Source organism: Toxorhynchites rutilus, chromosome 1 (genome assembly GCF_029784135.1).
Source record: "Toxorhynchites rutilus septentrionalis strain SRP chromosome 1, ASM2978413v1, whole genome shotgun sequence".
Lineage (NCBI taxonomy): Eukaryota > Metazoa > Arthropoda > Insecta > Diptera > Culicidae > Toxorhynchites > Toxorhynchites rutilus.
Window position 1 is genome coordinate 76,422,521 of NC_073744.1, and position 20,540 is coordinate 76,443,060.

The following is a 20,540-nucleotide window of genomic DNA, read 5'->3' on the forward strand; positions in this document are numbered from 1 at the left end:
GCAGAGAGATAGTGAGATAGGCGGTGACGGTAGGTAGAGTGAGATAGCGATAATCGTGTCATACACCTGGTATGTTTACATTGTAGGCAGGTTTGTGTTTCGGGGTTCGTATTGATATTTTTTTCGCAAGTCAAACTGAAATTGCCCGAGCTGGCACCCCTGTACCGATCGTCCCAGCTGCCAAACACAGGAGCGAGCTGTCTGGCCGACATTTTGTTTCTCATCGCAGCCAACCGCAACGTCTCTTCGCGAATAAACTCTGCAGTGTGGAGGATTTGTGTGGTTCTTCTCTTCTGCCTGAATCGGCTTCGCGAATTATCGCGTAACTTTATTTTCGCCTCTGAGTGTTCGGGACCAAATTGATCTCGAGTCGGCCAGCTGCGGAAATCATTGCGGACGTGTCCGGCCTGTGTACGAAAAAGGGGTTGGACAATTTCCAGTACGGAGAAATTTTTTTTTCTGCTGCGTTGGAAGCAGCCTGTCCAGAGAGCAGAAGTGACATGTAAAAGAATCGGGTCGTGTTCCAAGTAGAAGTCAATTTTTTCGATCGAAAAGCAAGGATAGGGGTGGAAAATGTGAGTGCTACTGCAGCTGGTGTTGCAAAGTTGGGAATTTCGGAAGAAGCTAGATATTGTGCCTTTGTTTGAAGTTCCCGTAGCGTATAGAAAAATATTGTCTCATCACCATTCTTCGTGTCCCTTCTGATATAGATTTTACTGTGTGTGTCAGTGTTCTCTGTTTGTGTGCGTGTGTGGCGATAGCAAGGAAGAACAATAGAGTTGGATACGTTTCGAATTGAACATCAACAACATCGATAGCTTTGTAACAAAGTAGATTCTTGACCTGGTTTGTAGGTGTCAGTTCTGGTATTAGGTTTTGAATGCAATGCATAGTTCACATCCACGATTTCAAAATTATGCGTAATATGTCAAATATACAACAGCACCTATTCATAAGTAATTCCGCAGTTGAATGACCAACGATTGACCGATTCCTCGTTTGATTGACAGTTTAGTCACATTCTACGATAAAGTATCCATCAAACTATCCCACTAGATACCAACTCGATTCTTGGTTGTTTTCGCCCACTTGCGTTTGCCATGTGTGCGTGCGGCCATCGTATGAATGTGGTAAGGGCCAAAGAAGAGAACATGACAAACAATATCAACAAGAATGAAACAAAGCTAGAAAAGTGGATCTGGTGCAGGGAGTCGTTGTCAACGATCTGCCCTGTTTTGTGTTAGCGCACACAGAGGTCACAATTTCTGGTGAAATTTCAGCAAAATAGACACACGCACAGAAGCCAAACGTTAAATATTAAATAAACGAAAATCCGAACATTATTTTCTCAAAATTCTAATCGTTCGAATGTCATCCCATCACCAGACAGTGAGATAGTGGAAGCAACAGCAGACATTTGGATTTATAGTTTAACGAGCAAAGGGACAGACAGCAGCATACACAACAATGGGCACTCGCGATGATGAATATGATTATTTATTCAAAGGTGAGTTTATTAGGCTAGCTGTTCACTTGCGATATTACGGTTTATTCAAGAGAAAATAGATGTACACGGATAAGAAAACATATACAGTGACTCAAACTTGAATTCGTACACCACCATGCAGATCTCTTTCCACTACTTTTTAAAATCGAAAACAAGCTCTCTTTCATTTTAACTTTTTATAAACCGTGAAAACTAGGCAACAAATCGGCTCCAACTTCAGAGAACATAAGTCTGTTAAAAAATCAACTAACAGTTGAAAAATTGGTGACAGTATAGTTGGCACTGCCCGTTAACCCCAACTCTCCGCTGCTGCCTTGTAAACTCACTTTATTATGTCTTGGTTATGCAAAAATCAAAACAATATTTCTAGTGCAGCGAAAAAAAAATGTTTTTATATACAAGAACTCAAACTCGTAATCATACTCCACCATGCAGATCTCTTCTATCTTTTGAAAGTCGAAAACAAGCTTTCGAAACATTTAGAAAAAGTCACAGTGTCATATGGTCGGTGTTATGTCAGAGGGGACCAAGTCGCAAAATTTAAAAAAAACGAGGTATTGATTGCATTTGGTTAAGCATTACGTAAGCTACATACCACATTTATTAGATTTGGTAAAACACGCGTGCTCCCGTGGCCGAGTGGTTAGCGTCATAACTAACATGCCGGGAATTTTTCGTCAAAGAAATTTCCTTCGACTTGCACTGTGATCACGCGTATTCTAAAGCTTGCCACTCAGAATGCATTCAAGGCGTGTTATTTGGCATAGAAATCTCAACTAAGTACTAATAAAAATGACGCAAGTAATACTACGTTGAGACGGTGAAGTTCCTCTAGGAACGTTAGTGCCATTGAAGAAGAAGAAATCACGCGTACAGCAGGAATAACGTATCGAAATTGTTTTGAATTTCAATAAAAGCCCCTCATAGCGTCAAACTTCAAGCTCCGTTTTTTCGAAATCAGAAAAATGTCACATGGTCCGGTCTGACTTAACACCGACCATATGAGAGTTAAAAGGTTTGCTATCTGTTTGCAGAATAATATTTTTTTATTTCTCTAAAAATGGCGAATGTATCTGCTAATGTATGAAAATTGACTCAAACTCATATTCGTACGCTGGTTGAAATCTCAACTCGATTTCGAAACGTTGACCAGTTTCCGAATTCCATCATTAGTATGGTATCCATTGTTAATTGCAAATATCTTCAGCTGTCTTTAGCTTAATCTACGATTTTTTGGTGTATTCGGAAGGTATATTTATCATTTTTTTTTCATCAAGTGTTTTTTAAAATCGTTATTTAGTGAAATTTTATGGCTCTTTATTTCCTACACAGATAATTTTCTTAATTTTTTTCACTGGGATTGATGTCGGGAGATTGTGGAGGAATATCAATAAATTTTGAGCAATTGTAATGTAACCATGTGCGAACTTTAAATGTCATGAGCTCTGGGTCATTGTTTTGGCAAAATTGAATCCTCAATTCCATCCCATTCTGCTTAATATTTTTTTTTCAGGATGTTCAAGTTAACATTCTGACCCAATACAACATCGATAAGAACAAAAGGCAAAAATCGAAGATGGACCAAAACACGTGTAAGAAAAGCAGTTGTCAAAAATTAACTGAACATTCAAAATAGCCGTACTTGACAGCATAAGTGATAGACATGAGTACCAACACAATGCCACAAAAAACCTAAAATCGAATATACGTAACCCGCGTAAATTCGAAAGTTGCGATATTTTTTAACAGACTCCGTGCACTATTTATTTTATTGAAATAAACTGCACGATCTTACACGATAGATCCTCATAAATGGGCCTTATTCCCGTACACACATCACGGTGAAAATGAAATGAACGGCACCCCATTGAACCACGTTTTTCGAGTTAGTGAAGCGTCAAAGATAATGGGTTTTCAGGCAGAATGCACACCTTTTAAATAGAAGAAGCTTGTGGCATCAACGATGAAATGAATATATATATACAATTCTAGTGTTCTAAATTGTAGCTTTAAAAAAATGATACAATTGAATGGAAAGAGGATCATATGGTGATCGTGATATTTGTGAGGCTTGGATGCGCTAACTCATGCCAACTGAGCGCAATTGGGCTCTCGCTACACATACATGCAGAGCATGTGTTGGGCACACATCGTTTGTTTACATTCGTAGTTTCTATGCAGCAGAAGCGGATTTATTATGAGTTCTTGTAGATGATTTAAATATAGTTGCAGTCTTTCTACTAGCGCGAAATTTTTGATAGAATTAACATGAACTTTGTGAAACAGTTAGGCAAGCTATTTCATGAACAAGAGATTTTGTGTGACGCATATTATTTAATTTATTAGCACCTATTTCGCGATATTCATTGAACGAATTTCCCACTAGATTTGAATCGAACAATTGGCAGAAAAGGATTATCAACATTTTCGCACCTAGATCAAAGTCACAGGCTCGAGCTCACGTTCGAATGCTTTCTTGTATTTTCCACGAATTTGCTAATCGATGGATTTTCTCCGTTTCCGATCAATTTTCTTATAAACATATTCAACTACTCCGCCGAGCATTCAAGTATCCGAAAATCATATCTGAAAGCTGGTTGATCTTTCTGGCTGAATATGCCCTTAATTTCAACATAATCAACTGTTTTTTCGGCGGGACTAACCACCTATTGAGGATATCTGCACACGAATGTTCATTATAGCTCATTATAGGTCTCGGGACCAGCCGAGTTTTGCTTTGAAATATATCATTTATATTTCAGTGCAAAAATTAACCGGGCAAATGTATGCCGTCCGACGTTCGCTGACGCTTGGTCGGGCCTAACTAAAGGATCGTCTCCTATGTTTCAAACTAACCGGGCAATCGATGGAATACAGGTTTGCTTGCGAAAGGCCGCCGCTTCCGACGTGACAAAACGTGAATTTTTTTGCCACCGGGGGGAGGTTGGAGTTCGCCATCCGCTGCAGGAACGTGTTGCTAAGGGCGGTCAGGTGGGTATTCCCCCTGCCGCTGGTTTTCGACAAAAAACTGGCAGTCCTGGCTACGATCGTCGAGTCTGTGATTGGATCGAAAGGAGATTCTCCAATTTCTGCGCAGACAGGCAGCTGGTGTTGATGGCAGGAGGCCAGAGACAGTCCGTAATGCTTTGTTATAGTTATAGATGCCAGAGTTTTTGGGAGCTTGTCTCCTGCCAAACACGTCAGTTCGAGCCCATAAGTGAAGCGGTAGCCGATGATAGCTTTGGCCACCCGTAGCCGGATCTTTCTGTTGTTGCTCCTGTGCGGGCTGGAAATAGTTTTCAACAGATTCAACTGGGTGGCAAAGTTCTTTTTAACTTCCTCGAAATGGCGGAGGAAGCTAAGTTTTTGGTCAACCAACACTCCGAGGATCTTTAGCATTTTTTTGCGAGGGATGTTGTTTTTGTATAGCTGGACCCTGGAGTTGTGACCTTGATGTCAGGAAAGCATATATATATTTTAAGAAAAAATATAAAAAAATAGCTACAAAACATATAGCGCCCTTTTGTCCGAAGCAATCAAAACAACAAAAAACAAATACAATCAATAATTGAGAAGCCAAATCTAGATTTTTGGCAAGTGCAATTGGTTTTAATTTGATATATCGATCATCTGAATCGGTCCAGTAGTTCAAAAGTTATGATTTTTTGAAAAAAGTCATTTTTGGGAAAATGGATTTTTGGATTTTTCGGACCACCCTAAATGGAAATTAGCACCTTAATGAAAAAATAAAAAATACGGATCTAATATTTTGGGATGAAGAACAGACCTATCATTTTTCACGAAAATCTGAGAATCACTATATAGGTTTCACATAAAATGGCTGTATGTAGAACTCAAAGACGTAGTCCTTTTTTTAACCCTTTTGTTTATTTTAGGCTCATTATCATTACACAGTTGCTATTTTTCAGCGTTAGAGTATTCCCTTCTATGCCATTGCATATGGTACACATTTACACAGTAGCCATTTAGGCGTAAGAGTTTTCCTTCTGTTCTTCCATTATCCAGTTAGACCGGACAGCGGAGACAGTTGATTGATCATTGTTGAGTTATTTATAGAACAGCAGCCCGATGTGTCTTGCAGAGCAGAGCAGTTGTATGGATGAATCGATCTTATTTCGACCGTGGATCGATTTCCATCGCTGATGATTGTTGCATGGACATAGTTATTCTGTAACAACACAAAGATGGTCAATAAGGGCCCTAAGTTTTAAACTCACGATCGATCGCTTACTCAGCGAACGTGCAACCAATTTGGCTACGGAGACCCCCTACGTCAAACAATGGGAATAGTGCGAGATTCCTTTAGAAGTTTTTGGTTAATTAAAATATTGAAATTATGGGCCTGCCAGAATTTTTCCGAGTTGTCGTATATCTTCAGAGAATTATTTGGTTTTGTTTTGCGTATCTGATATTTTTCTTTGGGAAACATTTCAGAAACGATCAAATATATGCAATTGCAACACACGAAATTCGAGTTCGGTAAGAGATTATCTCGATTTACAAAATTCTAAATTTTGCTCGGTGTTATAGTGATAGTGATCGTATCGATGTCTCGATTCGATTTACATATTAGGGCCCAATATTCCAAGTGCAGCGAAAAACAGGAAGTGGATTATATCTGTGGGAAAACCGCAAGGTTGACGTAGGACTATTGTTTATTTAGTGATCATTTGTTTGATGTTGAATTGGAATCCATTCTGAATGAATGAATAAATGAATATTTGAGGGAAATCGAAAACGAGAGCGTTACGTTGGAGGCACAAGGTTTTATGCATTGGATACGAAAATATTGTACTGATGGGGAAGAATAATCTTCAGAAGCTTTTCTTTTAATTGCACTTGATTTAAAAATCACAATACGAAATACACTTGATCGCATCGTTATATGAATAGAATATACACATTAAAATAAACTCTCTCGCTTGAATGTAATTTTTAATTCCAAGGGGAACTGGCAGATTATTTTTCAGCAACGATGACATCTTTACGGATTCTTTTCGATGCTCGATGTGGTTAATGTTAACTCGATAACCACCAAACGAAAAGAGTTGCGCCCGTGTATGTGTGGTGGCTGCTCCGATGCCTCAAGCGGAACCAATTTTCGATGCTGTTACTTTCTTGGTCGCCTTTTCAGTGGCATCACTCTTCTCCCGATGGATTCCCTTCTGGCCTAAGGTGCACAAACAGGCTCTTGGTGACATCGTTCATCAGCGCTTTCATGATGAACGAAGTTAGCTTCGCCACAACAGCGACAACATGCTCCAATCGCTGTTCGATTAGAACTGAGTGGATTTCCGAGCTGCGTTCGCTTATATATTCAATAGCCTGTTTTGGAAGCAATTCTAAGGCTATTGAAACAAGTTTTTGGATCAAAGAGATACTTGGTTAACGCGTACACATTTTATCTTTCGAATGAAGTGTTTATCATACCATTTCGTTCAGTTTTTTTAAGAGTTATTAACGCTCAAAATCTCGTTCTAATGCTTTCGTTATCGAAACTTTGAATTCACACCCCACTATAGAAATGAAAGACGTAGTTCTACGTCAAAAATATTTTTCGTGGGTAACAATATAGCTGCAACGACCTTATAAAGCAGTGGTTTCAACCTTTTTTTTTGCTCCATTCTCCCCTTTACGAAAATTAATCCCAGTGCATCCCCTTTATCAGTATTTTGTAAGAAAGTCTGTATGCTTAGTAAAATAATAGAATACAGAAACTAATTCTTGAGAGCGTTGTCGAAAAGCACACCTCATGTCATCTTCGATATCCACTCTGTTATGGTGTTTCCATCAGCATCATTGTAGGAAATCCACATAAATACTACGCAAAAGACAACAACGCTCGTAACGCTTATTCCGCTAATCAGGATGAAAATCGACTATTTGTAGATCGATAAGTTTGTTCAGAAATCGGTCCGAAACTTTCGTCACTGCCAGTCGGAAGGGATTTCAAACCATGTCAAGTGGGAAGGGATTCCAAACCTTGTCCAAATCGGCGTTCTTTGATATAAGGAGAATATGTTTCAAGTTTAACTTGTTGTAAAAAATCTAGACAATTGCTGTACAATTTACTTTTTTAAGGGTCTTCTGTACTGTGTCGTCGTCATTCACTGAAGAAAGTTGTGAAGTTGTTCAATGGAACATTACATTTCAAATTTGGAAATGTTTGCCGAGGATCGCAAATTTTACCATATCCAAAAGGTTATGTAGCATTTTTTGCTAATCATTGACATCTTCAAAGCGTAGTAAATATGCAATATTCCCTTGCACAATTCCCCCCTTTTGATGACCAAATTCCCCACTAGGGGGGAATTTCCCATCGGTTGAAAATCACTGTTATAAAGGGGAAAAGCTTCAATCTTCAGCTTTTGGAATTTCAGGAATTTCTTCCGACATGCACTGACTTGTCACGTGATTCTAGAGCTTGTCAAGTCATACCTACATTGAGACGGCAAAAGTTCCACTGGGAACGTTTGTGCCATCCATTACGAAGGCTCCAGTAACGTTTATCTGTTGACCAACTTCGACCTTATGACTACCTTATTGCCGAGCCCACCTAAACACTAGTAGCAGGTTGGGTGATTATTTTGCGCATCAAGAATTGCTGCAAGTACCGAGTAATGTTTTCACAATCAGCTGTAAATTAGAACAATCCTATGGAAAGCTGCGCTAGATAAGTGTAGAGTGGGCGTATGATAAATAAGCTTATGACGACCATAGCTGTGAATGTTTACGCTGAACTATTTTCGATGCCATTGCATCATGGGTTGTAAGATAGCGAAATTATTTTCAATGCATCTGGGGCTCAACAGCTCATCAATAAATATGGAGTTTACATAAAATCTTTTCACGTATTTCATCATAGAGGGAAATTTTCTGTTATTCTGTACACTATGCCATTTCCTTGGCCAATAAAGTTCGACGTGCCGGATTTTCCCCCTGATTTTTGCGTTTTGACACGCACATTCCACTTGAACAATCCGTCCATCGATTTCCATTGGTAACATAGTTAACACAAACGTTATCGGTTGAGAGGCCAAAGTATGTGTTAATCATCCGCCCTTCAATCAGTTCCCCAGATGATGAACAGTTTGTGGAATCGAATGAAAAATAAACTGGCAGATACAGCTGTTGATTACTTCTATTTAATTGAAAAACAGTGTACCCACATATATGAGCAGTGTTTTATATATATGTTTCACTATCACACATTGTTTGTGTTGAATCTTTAGCCAAAAATTCACACGTTTGTTTGTAGTGTTAATGCTTGATACACGGAAGGTTTTTATTCGAAACCCCACTCATTGGGGTATCGGGAAGATGGCACAAAAAGAGATCATTAGCCGAACTTTAATCTCAAACTGCAGAAAACGAGCCATTTAGAACTTTAGTGCTGCGAGAAATTATATGAAGACCAACACTACTGTATCACAGTATCACAACTCTCAACCTGATGGCGTGGTCCAATGAAGAGGACCAACAGCGGCGAGACGTAGTGAGTGATACGATAACAAGCGTGTAGCACAGCTAAATACTTCCACTCGCACAGCGTGATAACGGTCGTCGTCGTCATCGTCGTGAAATGCCCCTCGAATGCTGCTGACGATGACGAGGAAGACGGCGGCGATGGTGGCGATAGCGCAACAAATTTTGCATCCATGGCATACGCTACGGGGTGTGCTGTGAAGAACAGTGTATGTGATACGTAGCTGTATTTGATATGTGAGGTGCACAGGACGAGCGGAGAAGAGACGTGATGATTTCATCTACCACCGTCTATACATGTTTGACATCCGAACAAATGTTACAGAATTCCAGCTGAGAAAACAAATTCGTTAGAAGGATTTATGCATGTGGTATGCAAGTTAATTTTTATATTTTTCTTGTTTGCAATTGAACTTTGAACTAATAGCTATGAGTTTATAATAATCAGCTTATGATCGTAACATTACAATAAAATAAATCAACGAAGCACGTAGAATGTTCCGGCACTTTCACCACTTGTCATTATTGATGAGTCCAGATATGAATAGATATGAATGAGGAACAGTGCCGATGGATGTCAGCAATTAGATTGTTCTATACGCTTCACGAGACATTTCGCATAATGATACTCATGAGTATCACCACGTTCTCAATTATGTACAATTTATGGTGATCCGGCGTAGTGGTTAACATAATTGATTCATTCATTCATTTCTTTATTGCGTAACTTTTGACCTGTGCTTTTTCAAGTTCACATCGGTAAACGTAAGGTAGAACAAGCGCATGTGTACAATATTTAGGAGTGATAACGAACTAATAAAAAAAATTACAATTGAATTAAGGTGAAAAAAACAATTCGATTAAAATGCTGAATACATCCTCGCTCAAATGCTGTGAAAGAAATAATATTAGATAAACTGCTGGGTTCCAATGAGCTACACTTCTTCTTCTTCTTCTTTTTGGCATTAAGAGGGTTTAAACGTTTCAGTTCATTCGCCTCTAGAAAAAGAGCTACACTTCGAACGAACAATGAGTTCCGGTACTTCGACATTCGATGTCTTGGGAAAATATTTTTTACTGATCGATTACTTTGCATTATTTGTAGCTTACTGTAGAGATATCCGAGTTGTTATTTTCCAGAGACTGTGCAAAAATCAGTAACAAAGTCGTTTGCTAAAGTTTACCAAGTGTCATCCTATTAGGCGATGCTGCAAGTGGGAAACACGGGGGAATCTGTTCAACATGAGTACAAAACGAATTCAAAGCTACACATAACCTATCAATACGTTGGGCCCCGAATTGTTCTCGCTACGCTTTCCATTCAGCCCGCATCAAGGGCGTTTGCGCAATATCAGTGTCGGTCCTAGCTTCCATAGAAACTTATTGTACACATAGAAAATAGTCAGAAACTCTACTAGAAAGTAGATAATATTTTGTAAGACATCCGGAAACAAACCATATATAGTTTTATTTTTTTTTATATTTTGTAACTGTCAGTCCCGGTCAGTCGGTGCTTTCCTACCAAAAAGTTCAACGTCGACCCTTGGGGTCCGACATGGGGCTCAACGTGTTAAAAGAAAGATTTGACACCTCGGTCATCTAGTAAGAAATCGCATGCTAAAAATACGAAAAAAATTAGGCTTTCGAACAGTTTTAACCCTTTTCGGTCGTCTGTCTGCTCTCAGTCACCAGAGCAAGGAACCATAGGGTGGGTTTAGACTAGGGATATATTCAAGTGAAGAAATATGATGAGATTTATAGAAATCGCATCAACCGTTTACACTAGCGCGAACTTATATAATGAATATATTCATATTTTCGGTGAATTTATTCACCTCAAGTAGAACTGCATCCAACTTCAGTGATTTATCACAAGTGAGAAATTCACCAGCGTTTACATATGCCTGAATTTATTCTATTCAAAGTGGTTATATATACCTCGAAGAAATGTATCATATATATTCTCACCCGTTTACACCTATTTTCAGGTGAATAAATCCATCTATAGCTATAGATCTCCCTAGTGTAAACCCGCCAATACTAAATACTTTATTCAACGATCTAATAGTTTACAGTTTTTCTAAAAGAAATTTTAATGTCTAGTAAACTTTCTCACGACTGTACACGGTATACTGTATTCTATGAACGGTACTCGGTATAAATAATATATTATTAGCGTGGAAGGATAAGACCCAGGATGCAAGAATGCATCATGTGTATCCGAAATCGTATAAAATGCGAAAGCACGATTTTCTATATCATATCATATCATAACGACCATCCTAGCATCGCGATATGCAGTATTATATACGCACATTCTATTCATTTTATATAGTATTGTCGAGTGCTCCCGTGGTCGACTGGTTAGCGTCACACCTAACATGCCGGGGGTTTGTCAAAGAAATTTCCTCCGACTTGCACTGTGTTCTAGACCTTACCAATCAGAATTCATTCAGTGTGTGTTATTTGGCATAGAAATATCAACTAAGTACTGATAAAAATGATGCAAGTAATACTACGTTGAGACGGCGAAGTTCCTTTAGGAGCGTTTAAAAAAACATTGTCGGGTCAAATTGCATATCAATGTGAAAAGCATCGTATATCGTTATATACGGCTTTATATGCGTATAAAATATGGCATATACGTATATCGCGCCCACTTTTGCGTGTATATGCCAGTTATATGAATTATATATCTTCCAAATGTGTCTTGGATGTATGTATATCGCCTCCAATTATAGCTATTCATACGATTCAATGTTTGCTGGGGGTGATCTCTTTCAGGGAAGATTAATCCCGACCGCGAAGGGTTGATTTAGTCCTTAGTAGTGAGGAATGAAGTACAAGTGTATAAAAAGACACATATACATCCGTACCTCTTAAGCAACCCATAGACGTTCAATATTATTGCGCAATATTTTGGTTTGTGTGTTTTTTTGGTTTGTTTGTCTAGGGGCTTCAATATTGCCCGACTATGGGCCGCTTTATGCTAAAGGTCACGAGTTCAATCCTCACTCTCGACATTCTTCCTGAGAAATGAAAGCAGGGGAACCGCGGATAAGACGGACAGTGGGGGTTGAATGGACAGGTGGTTGAATTGTATAGTTACATTATGAATTTCACATTTCTGTTGATGGAAACCCCTTCTACATGCTGTTCTATAATATTTAAACCATCCTATGACAATGAATACTGATTAAAAGTGGAATAGGGAAACAAAAACCGAAAATCAAACGTGATTCCGCGTGTGGATGTAATTTTTCCGGCTTCTAAATTAAGCATTTTGAGTGGTTTCATTGCAAAATTCAATTCGCTGATGGTTATATTTCAGTTTGTGAGTTGACAGAGAAGCGATATTAGGTATGTACGGAAAAGTACATTCTTTCGTAAGTGGTAAATTTAAATTATTAAAATAATTGCACTGGTGGGGTTCAAATGGACAGTCACATCCATAATCACATCCAATGCATGATATGTAAAAAGTGAACGGTAGAATATTCAACTCTTTTTTATATTTCTTTCCCTTTTTGTTCTATTTCAGTTACTGGACACACAAACACAGAGAGAGCGAAATTATTCCTCTCGCGAGCGATAAACTTCTACGCGTTATATATTATCAACTTGTCCATATTCCCCCCACTACATGTCCATTATACCCGCATCGATCAAAATGTTGTACTTTTCGGCTTGTTTTAATTTCAGTAAAAAACATGAAAAAACAATTTTTTATAGAACATTTGGCCAATTATTTCGAAAACCAGTATATTGAACTGTAAGAAACTGCTTTTAAGTTTTGGAAAACATGAGTTTCCAATGATATAATTGAAGTTCTTGTTAACATGTCCGTCTTACCCCCATTTTCCCTAATACCGTTTCCGAGTGATGAACCAGCCGAGAAGACTGAAGGTCACTTTAAACTAGAGGTTCAAAACGATTCATTTCAGTGAGCGGCTCAGAGCTGCTCGTTCATTGAAATGGTAGCATGGTAGCCGTGATCGTTACGTAACAAAATTCCATTTTTATTCCTAAATAAATTCATTTCGGTCTGTTTTAATTACAGCAAAAAACATTGAAAATCACTTTTTTGTAAAATATTTGGTCAATTAGGTAGAGAAACAGTATATTGAATTGCAAGAAACTGCATCAAAGTTTTGGGAAACATGAGTTTCCAAAGATATAATTGAAGTTCTACATTTACTTTTGTTTTGCGGCCCGCGACACCATCCCCAGCATGTGTTTGTGGCCGCTCTGCAGAAAAGGTTGAACACCACTGTTCTAACGGGTGTTAAATAAAAAATGAGATTTTTTTCAATCACATATAAATTTTTTTTTCTTTTTCATCGATTTCAGTATTTTTTATTAATAACATATTGTATTTTCTTCAAAAAAATGACAGTGAATGTTTGAGTAAGGACCGTGGTCTGCTGTTCGACGCAACTTTGTCGCGATGCTCTCACAAGAACGTTGTACGGCACTTACGTCCATTTTCCGGATTCTTGTAGTCAGTTGCTTCGTGTCATTGGCCCTCCAATTGTTTTTATACACTAGGGCACTGAGTGAGCCAACGAAATCCTCTATTGGGCGGCCAAGATTCGCCAGCGTCTTCTTGGCGTAATGGGAAGACGTCTTGTCCGGTCAGAAGACGTACTTCCCATCCGCGTAATGCGAACGGCAGCAGCATTTTATCGAGGCACTCTTCTCGATAGGTTTGTTGGTTGATTGCCAGACCGCTCGGCTTAAACCAAGACTTTGAAATGCCCCGGTCGGAAATGGCGATGTACAACATAACCTTTTTTTCAAACTTGTGCTTGAACTTGTATTTCACTTCAGGCGGTATGGATGACTTGTCGCTGGAGTAATAATGATCATTTTCTGGAATATGCGTTTTGGACAGCGGAAAATAGCTTTCGTCGTCCAGAACGAAAGACGTCCCGCGGTATTTTTTGGTCATCCACCGACACTGTGATTTAACCGTCTCAATCTGCACCTCCGTGTACTCCAGCGACCTCGTCTTCTTCCTGCAGACGATTCCTTCCATCTTGAGGGTCCAATGGATCAATACGTGGGAGCAGCCATATTTCCGACCAGCGTCACGCAGGCTGGTTGCGTCCTTGTTTTCAAACAGCTTCTTTAACGATGTCTTCCTCTGCTTCGTCATTATCGTCACCGGACGACCACTTCCGACCTTTCGCTCTACGTTCAGGGAACCCAGGATACGACATACCGTACTGACGGGTACATTTTCTTCCTTCAAATGTGCCACCGTGAACTTTTTTCCTTGCTGGTACAATGCGTTCGCGGAGCACGTGCTGTTTCGACGCCATCTTTGCTTTGACTAAATTCAAACTAGCAAAATCAAACACGCTTACTGTTTCTAGGGAGCCCAAAGAGCAATTTTCTAGGAGAAAGAAAATTTTACGCTCTTTATTTGAGTTACTGAAAGGTATTGAAAAGATTCTCATTTTTTATTTAACACCCGTTAGATGGATAGTGTAATGATTTCTGTATTGATAAAAAACTATTTATCTTGCTAAAATATCTTCTTTTCTTGTTTGGAACTCATTTTTAGTTCTTTATTGCATCATCCGCGATTTTCGTTATTCGCGGTGAGCTAACTGGACTATTCTGCGGATAATCGGGGTTCTACTTATTCATTGTTGATTTGAACAAAACAAACTGAAACACCTGAATTCACTCAAATTAATTTGGACACCAAATCTGATGTTCCGGGACCAGACTTTGGAGATTTAGAAAAGCATCTGTAGATATCTACGTTTCGATCTCACTTGATCTTTGAAATAGCCGTGCACTTTGATTTGTTAACGAACCCAAAAAAATTAGAATTTCTCTTCGGGACAAATTTTGTTCGAAATCTAGTACACTAAAAATATCAACCCGAAAAAGATAAATACAGTGGAACCTCGATTATCCGCGAGCGGATGATCTTCGTGGCGGTTTATCCGCGAAAACGAATTCCATAGTAATGCTACGGACATTCCCGGAAATTATCAGTGAGGTGTAGGATTTTGCATTTTTGTTTTGGTCATGACTTTCACATTTTTTGACTTCTGGTGTACACAACCTTATAGATGGATAGTTTGATAATTCCTTTATTGATGAAACATAGTTATCATGCTGAAATATTGTGTTTGCCTCTCTTTTTTAGTCATTAATTGCATTATCCGCGATTTTCGTGATCCGCGGTGACCTAGCCAGACTGTTCCGCGGATAATCCGGGTTCTACTGTAATACCAAATTCAGTTCGATTCGAGTTTGAATTGCATGTTTGCGGTAACGAAATTGATCTTCATTCGAAAGTGGAAATGGATTTTAATTAGAATTAAGATTAGAAAGGAATTGGCCGATTTAGGGCTGTTTTCATTCTATCAAATTTTCTGTATTACACATTTTTCCATGTAACGGAGAAACATGTTATTTGCAAGTGGATGCCATACAAATGAAACATAAATTTCTGCATTACTTGAGAATTAATCGAGCAAACGAAACCAAATTTGGCATTTGAAGTTTTTAGGGTGCAATAAATGTTTCTATGATGGTTAGTCATTCCTACCCCTCTCTAAGAGGGGGGCTGCCATACAAATGAAATACAAATTTCTGCATAACTCGAAAACTAATCAATCAAATGGAGTCAAATTTGGCATGTGAAGGTTTTAGGGGGCACGAAACGTTTCTATGGTGTTTCGACACTCCTCCCCCTCTCTAAAGAGGTGGGACTGAATAACTCCAGAACTAATCAAACAAATGGAATCAAACATGGCATAAAGGTTTTAGGGATCGATAAACGTTTCTATGGTGGTTTGACACTCCGCCCCCTCTCTAAGAGAGGGGCTGCCATACAAATGAAACAAAAAATTCTGCATAACTCGAAAACTAATCAATCAAATGGAGCCAAATAAGGCATGTGAAGGTTTGAGAGGGCGCAAAACGTGTCTATGGTGAATAGACATTCCTCCCTCTCTCTAGAGGGAGGCTGCCATACAAAAGAAACACAAACTTCAAAATAATTCTAGAACTAATCAAGCAAATTTGAGATCTGAGGGTTTTTGGATTTGAGAACAGTTTTTATGATGGTCTCTCTGAAATGGAGAGAGGGTCCCTTAAAAATAATACACATATTCCAACCAAATTGAAAATTTTCGGAAAACTATGAAGGAAAATGGGAAAATTCGGAGAATTAAATTCGCATATGTTCTACAATTACATAGTGACAAACGTTGTTAGTCCGTTTAATGTTTGCGCTAACGAAATTGATCTTCGTTCGAAAGTCGAAATGGATTTCAATGTGATAAAACGCACTCCTACATCTTCTTCTTGATAAGAGCAAAACTCGAGAAAGGAATTGTCCGATTTAGGGCTGTCTTTATGCTATCATATTGTCTCTATCAAACATTTATTTCATGTAACGGAAAAGCATGTTTTTTGCAAGTGGTTGAAAAATCTCGAACGAGAATTGTGTCTGTAAAAAATCTGATATTATAATGACGAGTATTGGTAGAAGTACTAGGAATTTTATAGTAAAAGGTAATTTTGAAGGCTAGATTAGAAGATCAATCAATGAACAGTTCTACGATTGGACCAATGAACGTGCGCTTAGTAAGAAAACATGAATGTGAGAACGAAAAATAAACTTTGGGCGGGACGAAGTTTGCCGGGTCAGCTAGTTATCTATAATAAGTATATACATTGTTTTTCAATGGGAGTAACTTTTCCGTGTTCATCGAAGATCGAAAGGGAATAATCTTCTGATGCGGAGAAATCCAATATTTCATTTTAAATTCCTTCCATTTTCTGTGATTTAGAGTGATTAGAGTGATTTGATAAACATAATTTTTTGCTACTATTAACTCTTTTTTTCTTATTTTGTTACTTAGTCTGGGTTGACTAGAAAAAACAAATACAAATTAACAAATTTTCCAGTTTTCTATGTACAATAAGGTTAGCTTTCGATCTCTACCTTCGATATAATGTTATCGTTTTTCAAGCTTCAACGAAGGTGATAATAATGATTCATTTAACACTTCGACTGTTTCACCGAATCATATTGTGGAACACCAGCAGGTTACAAAATCGGACCTCATGAGCGAGTTACCCATTTCACTGGTATTCCAATGTCGCAATTTGATTCCGATGAATCGGATTTCAACTAGGATATGTAAAACGTTTGTATTTCGTGCAAAAGATGGAACCTCTCCGACAGAGAGGAACATAGATTGCCCCAAAACTGCTCATTGCGTGGCTGAATGTTATGTGTAAAATAATGAATAACCAGCGAAAATCGAGTCACGTGGTGATTGTAGCAATGTCAGTCAATGAATGTTGAATTAGGGAGAGCAGCTCATTTGTTTTTTTTCCAATAAAAAGCACTCGTTATAGGTAATAGAATAAATTGGAAGTACATGAAAATCACTTGCCACTGAATGAATTGGATTATTTTTATCTTATCATAAATGATGTGTATCGCTCGTGCTACGGTGATTCATAAACGGCATTACCACGTTGCACCCTACACGATGACGCCTCCCATGACAACAATTTACTTTTCTATGATCGTTTTGTGCTGCAAACCGTTAGTCACTAACAAAGTTGAGCGCGGACTTAACTTCAGCCAATTAACACAATTTTCTCACCTTCCATTCAACAACGATTGTGTATTTCTGCTTGTATTTCAGTTGTGCTGATTGGAGATTCAGGCGTTGGTAAAAGTAATCTGCTCTCGAGATTTACTAGGAATGAGTTCAATCTGGAATCAAAGTCCACCATAGGCGTAGAGTTTGCTACTAGAAGTATAGAGGTGGGTGTTCGAAAAGTGATGTGTAACGTCTACATAACAAGTATAATAATGTGTTATTTCCGTAGGTCGATGGTAAAACGATTAAAGCCCAAATATGGGACACGGCTGGCCAGGAACGTTATCGAGCAATCACGTCAGCTTACTACCGGGGCGCGGTCGGGGCGCTGCTAGTCTACGACATAGCTAAGCATTTGACGTACGAGAACGTGGAACGATGGCTGCGTGAGCTGCGCGATCATGCTGATCAAAACATTGTGATTATGCTGGTCGGCAATAAAAGTGATTTGCGGCATCTGCGTGCGGTACCCACGGACGAGGCGAAAGGTTTCGCCGAAAGAAACGGCCTCAGCTTCATCGAAACGTCTGCGCTGGACTCGACTAATGTTGAAACCGCATTCCAGAATATACTCACAGGTTTTTTGCTCTTTTTAAATATACGTTAAGCAATCATCATTTTTTATACCATATTCAATTGCATTCATAAGATCACAATTCAAACGAGCACACATACCTTCTGTGTATTAACATGTATAGTAACATAAAAATAACATTTTTGTTTGTACTCCTCCTCTAGAAATCTATCGAATTGTGTCGCAGAAGCAAATCAGAGATCCACCGGAGGGTAGTGTGATCAGACCGAACCTGGAGAACATCGACGTGAAGCCGACCAATCCAGCTGCTGACTCGGTACGAAAACAATGTTGCCAGTGACCGCCACAAGCAGAGCCTGTTCTTATTTCTGCTGCTACAACAATTAGATCTACTACTGCATCTACTACTATTACTACAACTACTACAATTATTACTACTATTATTATTACTGCAACAGCAAAACCATCAACCGAAGCAAAAACAAGGAAGGAGTTCTTTCACGATAGTAATAATAGTTCCGGTAATATGCTTTTGATTTGAACAAAGAGTAAAAAGAGAATTAAAATGAAATGTTATAACAAAAAAAGCCGTATATAAAAAATAAAGTAGTCAAATTGGAAAATAAAACAAGAGCAAATACCTGCTAATCAATTACGACACACTACTAAATACCCCCTTTAAAATCGAATTGGAAAATACATATTTTTCACTGGTACTAGATGTCAAATTTTTCACACGGGCAACCGATGAAATTTAATATAGCTGTTTGAGGAACAAAGAGTGCTAATCCTGTTACGTAACGTTTTCATTATGTCTACATTAAAAGGCATTCGCGCTGAACAGACTTTTTTTTTATTAACTTTTAACTATTTTAGGACTGGTATGAATCAAATATGAGCTCACGCTACCTATGCAGTGAAAACTATCACATTGACGTAAGACACATTTGCGAAACAAAGAAGCTTACACTGGGGTTTATTCGATAGGATATGTTTGAACTATTTGGTGGATTCAATATTACACACCTTCACAAAGAGCAACGCAAAGTAAGCTAGTAGAAAATCCGCTTTAGAGTAATATGCAGCTTCTCGTAATAACAAGAAGGTTCAGCTAAGTTGGATTGAGAGTGAACATTGTTTGAGAGAAGTTAGAAAACATATTTGGAATGCCAGAATAAACTTTGCGAAGGAGATGAGCAAAATCGGTGGTGAAGTGAGTTCTTTTATTTTACTTATGTTTATTCTTGTCTATAAATATTTCGCGTAAGGAGTTGTCATTATCTGCAAGGTCTGAGAACCTGACGAGGTGAGTATTAAGCTCGAATCCAGTCGAAGAGAAACCTTATAGCAAACGAAATAGTTATAAGAGCAATCATTTTCCTGTGACGTGTCCTTGATTCCTGAAAGCCTTGTCGTTCATACTCGACTATTTAGTTTGTTCATCAGTCTTGGTTTGCAATTTAGGTATCCTATTCACTCTCTACCGTGTAGCACCAAGTTATATATGCGTATTTTCGACTTGCAGAATGCAGCAAACATCAATTGCTTTGTAGGTAAAATCACACGAAAAGCAGTAATTGTAGTAATTGTTAAGCTAAACGGCATGAAACAAAGGATGGTCATTATTTATATAGGAAAAAATGTAAAGTAATACATAAAACAAAATAAAACATTGCAAAAGGTATATATTAACAGGAATAATAAATTGAAGAAGTAAAGACATAAATGCTGCAATCCAGATTGAACAGTTGGAAAAATCAAATTAACGAAAACAAATTGACAAAATTTGCACCAATTTTATGTTGAACAATTGGTTTACAATTTACTTTTATATACTATTAAACAATATACTCTATTATTATTACAAACATTTTACTGCTGCTCGAATATTTTTTTGTTTTATAATATAATATCGCATCCCTGCTTCTTCGTGTGTTACACAATTTCCAAATCTTAATACTTTAGATCTCTGAATTGTTGAAGTGCTTACAAACAAACAGCTAAAGTTATTATGAAATAATGGGCCATATTACATGATTCGTGTCGAACAGAATTTTGCTCGTTAACTATTTTACGAGCAAGTCAGTAGTATCGATCGCGTGAAAGCTATCGATGCATCTGTAATAACTCTTTTGAGTTAAACTATACCATATCATATCGTGTTTTTCATTATCAAATCCATAGTCAATGGCACCCATCGGTATCGAATCATCATCGATACTTCGGTTTTCGCTAAATGCTCCGTTAGGTTCAACTGCATAGGAGAAATGGAATTGAAAAACGACAAACGGGAGAAAGAGATGTTGGTGGTTGAAAGGAGATTGGCAGAAAACTTCTGCATTTT

At 38.2% G+C, this 20,540-nt stretch overlaps 1 protein-coding gene across 3 annotated transcripts; it reads left to right on the forward strand.

The window, feature by feature from the left end:
* Window positions 1-190: 190 nt before the first annotated feature.
* LOC129774245 (ras-related protein Rab-11B) lies at window positions 191-20,083 on the forward strand. 3 transcript variants are annotated; one of them, XM_055777961.1, is made up of 5 exons: window positions 191-575; window positions 1,391-1,507; window positions 17,704-17,825; window positions 17,891-18,239; window positions 18,400-20,083. In XM_055777961.1, exons 2-5 carry the CDS (start codon window positions 1,468-1,470, stop codon window positions 18,534-18,536), a joined length of 648 nt encoding a protein of 215 aa, XP_055633936.1. In that variant the 5' UTR covers window positions 191-575; window positions 1,391-1,467; the 3' UTR covers window positions 18,537-20,083. The 3 variants fall into 3 exon arrangements, with proteins under 3 accessions (XP_055633936.1, XP_055633931.1, XP_055633946.1); XM_055777956.1 differs by having other exon boundaries at window positions 192-575; window positions 1,387-1,507; XM_055777971.1 differs by lacking the exon at window positions 191-575 and having other exon boundaries at window positions 1,369-1,507.
* Window positions 20,084-20,540: the final 457 nt, after the last annotated feature.

Bases quoted from the DNA above. Each gene is read 5' to 3' on its own strand.
- LOC129774245 (XM_055777961.1), top strand. From the start codon at position 1,468: ATGGGCACTCGCGATGATGAATATGATTATTTATTCAAAG. The intron at 17,826-17,890 runs GTGGGTGTTCGA...TTATTTCCGTAG, and splicing joins TTGCTACTAGAAGTATAGAG to GTCGATGGTAAAACGATTAA. The intron at 18,240-18,399 runs GTTTTTTGCTCT...CTCCTCCTCTAG, and splicing joins ATTCCAGAATATACTCACAG to AAATCTATCGAATTGTGTCG.